The following is a 7,474-nucleotide window of genomic DNA, read 5'->3' as shown; positions in this document are numbered from 1 at the left end:
TGATGTTTATTTTTATCATATATATTTCAAAATAGTTGTTCTAATTTTTTTATTTTCTCATAAGCCAATTTACAAATGATTGGAACATCCTATTAAAATTAAACACACCCAATACAATAATTCAGAAACATAATTCATAGATAATAAAACTTTGACTTCATATGAAAAAATTATATAGAAAATAATGATTATATTTTTAAAACAGTTCTGTCCGCGCAAATCGCGGACTAACTACCTAGTATAATATTATTAGCGTTGAAATGACCTTTTTATCACACTCATTCTACTTACTACTTCGTATACAATATATTATCGTACATGTTGTATATTATAAGGGTAAAATAGTTATGAAAAGATCCTATTTTTGCAAGGTATTTTGGAAAAATACTAGTTTTACAAAACCTTCTAATTTTAGTGTTAATCTATGCAAAAACCTCATTAATTTCGTAGTAAGTTATATTAATCAATCTTCACGATTAAGAGTTTAATTTATTGTATGTGAACCGTAAAAGTATTTTTCTAATGAATCACACAGTAGATTATATTACATGTTAAATTCGATTTTGTAGATGTGACTTATAATAGTTCCTAATTGAAGATAATCTGGAAAACAATACCATTTGTCTAATTTTTTTTCTTCGTCCACATTTCTGCCACGTGCCAACACGAGTCAAAGCTACAATGACAATATATTAGATATTTTGTAACAAGTTATAAGAACCATATAATATACAATACAAACGGTGCAAACCATAAAAATCTACGTGAACACTTTAATTATTATAGTACATCAATGTAATGTTCAGAGCCCCTAATAAAAGGTCACTTCATCGATAGACCCACAATTTTTCTCCTCATTCAAAACTGATTTTCAATATGTACCGTCCGATCAAACTCATAATCGAACGATGATCTCAGGTCTACTGTATGTGACCCTGCACTCGACCGTAGCTGAATAAACTCCGCTTTCCTCACGGTACTCTTCTACAGTCAGCCTTAGCGAATCCCACTCTTCTATTGGTTACATCAAACTCGACCCATAAATTTTGTTGATGAACGTTTCCGATTATATTACTAGCTGCACCAAGCATACTCGACCGTCCGATTCCAATACAGTGGATCCCACCTCCTACATTAGCTAGAACCCTCTCTTTTGGAACGAGTATTTCGACTCCTCTTCTTAACTCGAACACAATATCGCCTATTAACCGTTGGATCACCATCGGGTTTCCAGCGAAACACATGTCTGCTGTTCCACCGTACACGTAACCCTTTTTCAGTTTAGGTCCCACAAGTCTCACGATCTCTTCTCTCACTTTCTCGTAAGCTGCGTCTACTAAGTGAGTAAACTCGGATCCTGAATCAACCATGGTTTGACCCGACCCGCCTGCATCAGGTCTAAAAACCGAACCGGAAATGTTAAGCCTCTTTTGACCAATTCGAATCCCAACCATCGGTACAGTGTAAGCCAGAGGATCCAGATTCGGCATGCGTTGACTCTCGGGAAAAGTCAACAGAGAAACGTATCTAAACCCGTGAGAATTCGGGTTTTCCCCGAGGTAAAACGAACCGGTTGGGATTAAACCGGGTCGGTTCGATTTCGGTGGTATACAGTAAGAGAATTTCGAAATCTTAGCTTGCGAGACGAAAGAGAGACGACCACGATTCATTCCCAAAATACCCCTATCTTCTGAGGATTCAGTAGCGCAACCTAAAATCAAAGGAGGGGTACTTTCGGTATTAGAGAAAGTAATTTTCTCTTTGACGAGATTACCCTCGGCGAAGGTCCCGTCTGCGTAGAAGTACGAGTAGTGACAGAGACGGTTCGAGTCGCAGGAAGTGGGAAGGGTAAAATCGGGAATTCGCGGTTTACAAAGAGGATGAGAGCAAGGCAAATCGGAGAAGGAGGAAGAGAGCGACGGATCGAAAGAGGTTTTCGGCGGAGGGATTTTTTTACGGTGGCATTGGATCCACGAGAGCTGGGATCCGGTATCGAGAACCATTTGTTGGGCTTGTGGTGGTGTTCCGATCGGGAGAGAGATGATTAAAGCCATTGAGTATTTGAATTTTGATCGGAAATTGTACGACGACGGAGATGGGTTCCGGCGAGAGATGAGAGAGGTTGTGAAATGGGTGGTGGTGGGAGAGATATGGAGTGATTTGAGTGGGAAGTGGAAAGAGAGAGAGGATGAGAGTGAAGCGTAGTTGAAGAGGAAGATGAAGAAGAAGAAGAGAGGTTTTGGATTTGGAGACATTTTTTGATTTTTTTGGGTTTTCACCGTGAGAGATGATGATGGAGAGAAGAAGCTATGGAAGGTGAGAGTGTATATATATACACGTTTATGAGTTATGACTTGAACACACACACGTTCGATTACGATATATTACTATAAAATAAGATTTTTTTTTTTTTTTTTGGGCGTTATACCATTTGGAAGTTAAATTTTTAGGAGTTGACAAACATACGACCAAAATAATACCTAAGTAATAATTTGTGTAAAAATGTTCTATGTTTTTTCTTTTTTGTTAAATTGTTCTATGTTTTTTTTTTTGTAAAAATGTTCTATGTTTTTTTTTTGTAAAAATGTTCTATGTTTTTTTTTTGTAAAAATGTCCTATGTTGTTGTCATTATCCTAGGGTATAAATTTATAAACTAAAGCATAAATTATCTTTTCCAATTAAAGTTGGAAATTAGTTATTTTAAAAACTCTCAAATACCGTTAAATGAAAAACAAAAGGTTTTGGAGTAATCTTTAATTATCCTTGCTGGTTGACGTTTTTGCTTAAGTGTAACTCTTGCGTTGAGCTCTTTTAGTTGAGTTCTTTAAGATTATAATTTTTTACGAAACAAGTTTTAGTAAACTCGATCGTATTGAAAATGAATTGATTTCTTACTTTATTTATCTTATTTAACGTTTCTTAATTAAATGTCCTTATTCCGAGCCACTTATGTGAATAGTCGTGGTGTTTACATTTTCGTTGTGGCTTTTATTGACTGGTTGAGAAAGACAGCTTGATTAGTACAAAAGCATTATAGTAGCGCCTCCCACTATTTTGATAAATTGCATGTAGCGTCGTAATGCAGGTGATGCATGTATATGGTTCGGACCGTTACATGTATATGTATCGGCTGCAAACTTCAGTCAAAAAAATTCAAAAATGCTATTTTGAGGATACTACTGTTTTCTAAAAATATGGTTTGTTATCAATTTTCTTTAAAACTATATATATATATATATATATTTATAAGGTCATTTATAAAAATACAGATATATAAACGTTCATAAACGTAAAAATTAAAGTATGAATATTTTTTAATGTTTTTTATAAAATTTGGTCAACGATTTTGTAAAAATTATAACATATTTATTTAAGGAATTTTTTGATTTTTTTGTAGGGCAATTCTCCTGCAAAACCAAGAAATGCATAAAGGCCTAGAAAACAATAAAAAAACCACTAAGTGGTTAATCAAGATCAGAAAACTATGGAAAGAAATGGGTCGATCGTTCTTGAGAAATATGGAATCGATTCAGACCTTTCAATCAGTGATGGGGTTTTTGTTGTGAAAAGAGAAGAAAATAAGAGTTTATTGGTGGAAAAGCTACACGGTTTAAGAACCGGCGTAGAGAGGAAGTGAAGAAATGATTGGAATAGTGATAAAAAAATGTAAAGTGCTAGCGTATAAGCCTCACAAGTATCTAGAGAGATATTATGAATCTTAAGATAGCTAAAAGGGTGTCCCCCTTCTTCGTTAGAAGGGAAATAATATTTACAGGATTTTATTTGACCCGAGGTACTATATCGGGTCGGTCTGTGAATAGCGAGTTGGGTGGGTCGGTCCATGATCTGAGTTGACTGGGTTCGAATCTTGGGTTTGCGTTATTTTTTTTACGGTCTCACCAATTTTCTTTGGCACGTTCTGCCTGCTACGAGACTGCTCCTTGGCCCGTCTCTTTCGTCCTCAGTGTATGGGTTGGGTCGGCGGTACAGACACGGTATGGCTTTTGCTGAACCTCTGCTTTTCCCTCCGGTTTCCGTGAAAAGTCACTGTCGCCTGACACATATAAGAAAGATGCATTAAATGCCAATCTCGTGGGTTTGTAAGGATATGGACAATCAAATTAAACTAAGGCATATTCCTATTGTCGAATGTAGGGAAATTTGAGTAGTGTTTGCCGCTTATAGATTTACTCATATCTGGTCTGGATCCTTTGGTACTGGGACCGGGATACCGTGATTGTTTAGATGGATGACTCTGCTCTTCGGGTACCTGTGCGGGCTACACTTCTTTATAACCCAATTTTTCTGGATTACCAAGCTTAGTTTCCAACATCCTTATTCCTGACAGCATGACTTGCGCTGTCAGATACGAGGAACCCAGGAACAGGTGGCCTATTGTGCTGGATGTCCCAAATCTGTATGGATTCGAAGCCCGATACTGTATGCTTAGGTCGTATTGGACCGTAAGCCCAATACGAATCTTAATTTGGTCGTACCTGCGAAAAAGCCATGGACGCCACGTGCAAGCACGCGATTTGTCTACGTATGAAGGATCAAATTTGACCTCAATAATTTGCCCTTCACTTTGCAAGTTATCAAAACTAGCCCGTGATATGAAAATTATCTTTGCTGAGAACAAACACTTTCCCCCCTCGTTAGCCGTACCTGACTAGGCATCCTGACTGAAGCGCATAACGCTTTTTCAATGAAGGACGCATTGCTTGAGTCATCCTTTGACCTGAGGCGCGTGACATCTTTTTGATAAAAGACACAATGCCTGATTCATCCGCTGTGGATAGTATAATCTGGGACCGGGAGCTCGAGTGAAGATGCGTTGCCTGAGTCAGACACCATAAGTGAAATGACCTGAGACCGTGGACCACAGAAGATGCGATGCCTGAGTACCCTGCCGTGGACGAAGTGACTTGGAGCCGTGGACTCGTAACATGAAGGACACGGGGCCTAACCATCAGTCAGGTTCCAGAAGGGGTGCCATCCTACCAGTCCAACAATACTTTGTGGCCGATCCTTTAGAGATATCTTGTTCTCTAAGGAAGAGCTGTCCACCATGAAGCACACTGAAACTGGTAGACTGATCCGCAAAGGGAGCCAATCCTAGGCTGCATGATGCAATTCCGACGAGGTTTACAATAGAAAATTATACTGTCTGTAGAGCGGCATGCTCGCAGATAGTCTGGTTAAGGGGTGTCATTCCGAGGATACGACATCAAGGAGCAGTCTAATCCTTCATTCTGCTGGCCTCGTCGGGGTAAATACCCCAAATGTCGATACAATACATTTGGGGTGTAGTGGGTATTGAGTCAAGCTAATGGGCCTCTTCTGGGTATTCTCTGTTGGTGTTTTCCTCCTCCGGCGCATTTTAGATTTCCACGGCTTCTTCTTCGGTGGTCATCTTCACTCTTTATTTTCTGTTTTGGGAGAGTGTTGTCCACTCATTCTAGTGCCAAAATGTTTAAGGAATTTTTGGTCCTCTTTTCAGGGCAAGCCTCCTGCAAAACCGAAAAATACATGAAGATTCAGCAAACACGATGGGGGTGTATTTTTTGAAGGCTCTCCGACGTTCAACTCAGAAAACAACAAAAAAAACCACTAAGTGGCTAATGAGAGAGCAGAAAGAGATTGGAAAACTATGGAAGGAAAATGGGTCAAGCGATCCTGAAAAATGTGGAATCGACTCGGAATTTTAAGTCAGTGATGGGTTTTTTGTGTGGAAATAGAAGAAAATAAGAGTTTTTTGGTGGAAAAGATCCACGGTTTAGGAACCACCATGGAGAAGAAGTGAAAAGATGGTCGGAATAGTGACCAAAAAAGTGTAAAATGCTAGCAACTAAGACTCACAAGTATCTAGAGAGATATTATGAACCTCAAGATAGCTAAAAGTATGTCCTCCTTCCTCGTTGGAAGGGACAAAATATTTTTAAGATTTTACCGGGTTAGTATACTGGGTCAGTCCGCGGATAGAGTGGGTCGGTCCACGACCCGATTTGACTGGATTCGAATCTTGTGCTTGCATCATACTTCTGACGGACTCACCAACTTTCTTTGGTATATTCTGCTTGCTATGAGACCGCTCCTCGGTGCGTCCCTTTCGTCTTCAGTGTACGAATTGGATCAGCGGTTTAGACGTGATATGGCTCTTGCTGAACCTCTGCATTTTCTTCTGGTTCCTGCGAAAGGTCACTGTCGCCTGATAAGTGTGAGAAAGATGCATTAAATGCCAATCTTGTGGGTTTGTAAGGGTATGGACAATCGATTTAGACTAAGGCATATTTCTATTGTCGAATATAGGGAAATTTGAGTAGTGTTTCCCGCTTATAGATTTACTCATACCTGGCTCGAAATCTTCGATACTGGGACCGGGTATTTGTTTAGATGGATGAATCTGCTCTCCGGGTATTTGTGCAGGCCATACTTCCTTATATCTCGACCCTTTTGGATTACCGAGTTTAGCTCTAGGAGAGAATGTGACTTCTTCTCTTCATGATCACTCAGTTTTTGACCTCTTTGTCCTTGACAGTGTGGTCTGCGTTGTCAGATATGAGAAACCCAGAAACAAGTGGTCTATTGTGCCGGATCTCCCGAATCCGAATAGATTCAAGGCCCAGTACTATATGTTTAGATAGTATTGGACTGTAACGCAAATACAAATTTTAATTTGGTCCAAAAGACCATACCTATAAAAAAAACATGAACACCACGTGCAAGCATGCGATTCGTCCACATAGGAAAAATCGAATTTATCTCTTAACAATATTGATACATTCATTATAAAAAAAAGAGAAAGCTTATAAACATTCATAAACTAATTTATAAAATAGAAAAAGTTTATAAACGTTCATAAGACAGTTTGTAAAAATGATAATTTTGAAAATTGAAACTGTTTTAGTAGATTATTAAGAAGTAGCATCATAAAATGTCATATTACAAAAAATTTCATTATATTATTGTTGATAAGTAAAATAGAGTTTCTGTTCGCTTTTTTTTTGTTATGTTTGGTTTGATGAATTGAGTTTCGGTCTTTTGAAGATTAAATTATATTATGATTCTATATGAATTGAAAACTGATTTAATTTCTAGATATGGTTTTTTTCGCTTTCAGTTTGAATTGAATCAATTTGGTTTATGATTCAAAACTTTCTAGATTTATAATTTCTCTGTTATTTAATAAATGATGTTTTAGGATTTTTTTACTCTTCATTAAGTGATATTTTTATAATACAATTTTTAGTTTTTTTTTTAAAAAATTATTATTTGGCTATTTGTATCACGCAAATAACAAATATATAGTAAAAATGTTTAGTGTATCAGATAAATAAAATTAAATAAATATCCAATCTGTGAGAAAAACTTTAAGCATAATTTATTAAAAAAACGGATAGAGTACTACTTTAAATAGTTGGATAATGTTAGGTAAACACTTCTTCAAGAATTTATCTAGTATAGTAAGTTATA

At 37.4% G+C, this 7,474-nt stretch overlaps 1 protein-coding gene across 1 annotated transcript; it reads right to left on the bottom strand.

The window, feature by feature from the left end:
* Nucleotides 1–670: 670 nt before the first annotated feature.
* On the bottom strand, nucleotides 671–2,284 carry LOC18008347 (aspartic proteinase PCS1). Its single transcript, XM_006391291.2, has one exon. The coding sequence runs from the start codon at nucleotides 2,253–2,255 to the stop codon at nucleotides 972–974; it is 1,284 nt and encodes a 427-aa protein (XP_006391353.1). The 5' UTR covers nucleotides 2,256–2,284; the 3' UTR covers nucleotides 671–971.
* Nucleotides 2,285–7,474: the final 5,190 nt, after the last annotated feature.

The sequence above is a fragment of the Eutrema salsugineum genome, unplaced genomic scaffold, assembly GCF_000478725.1.
Source record: "Eutrema salsugineum unplaced genomic scaffold, Eutsalg1_0 scaffold_9, whole genome shotgun sequence".
NCBI lineage: Eukaryota > Viridiplantae > Streptophyta > Magnoliopsida > Brassicales > Brassicaceae > Eutrema > Eutrema salsugineum.
Note: the sequence above shows the minus strand (reverse complement) of the source record. Positions and strands in the feature narration are given on the sequence as shown.

Bases quoted from the DNA above. Each gene is read 5' to 3' on its own strand.
- LOC18008347 (XM_006391291.2), bottom strand. From the start codon at position 2,255: ATGTCTCCAAATCCAAAACCTCTCTTCTTCTTCTTCATCTTCCTCTTC.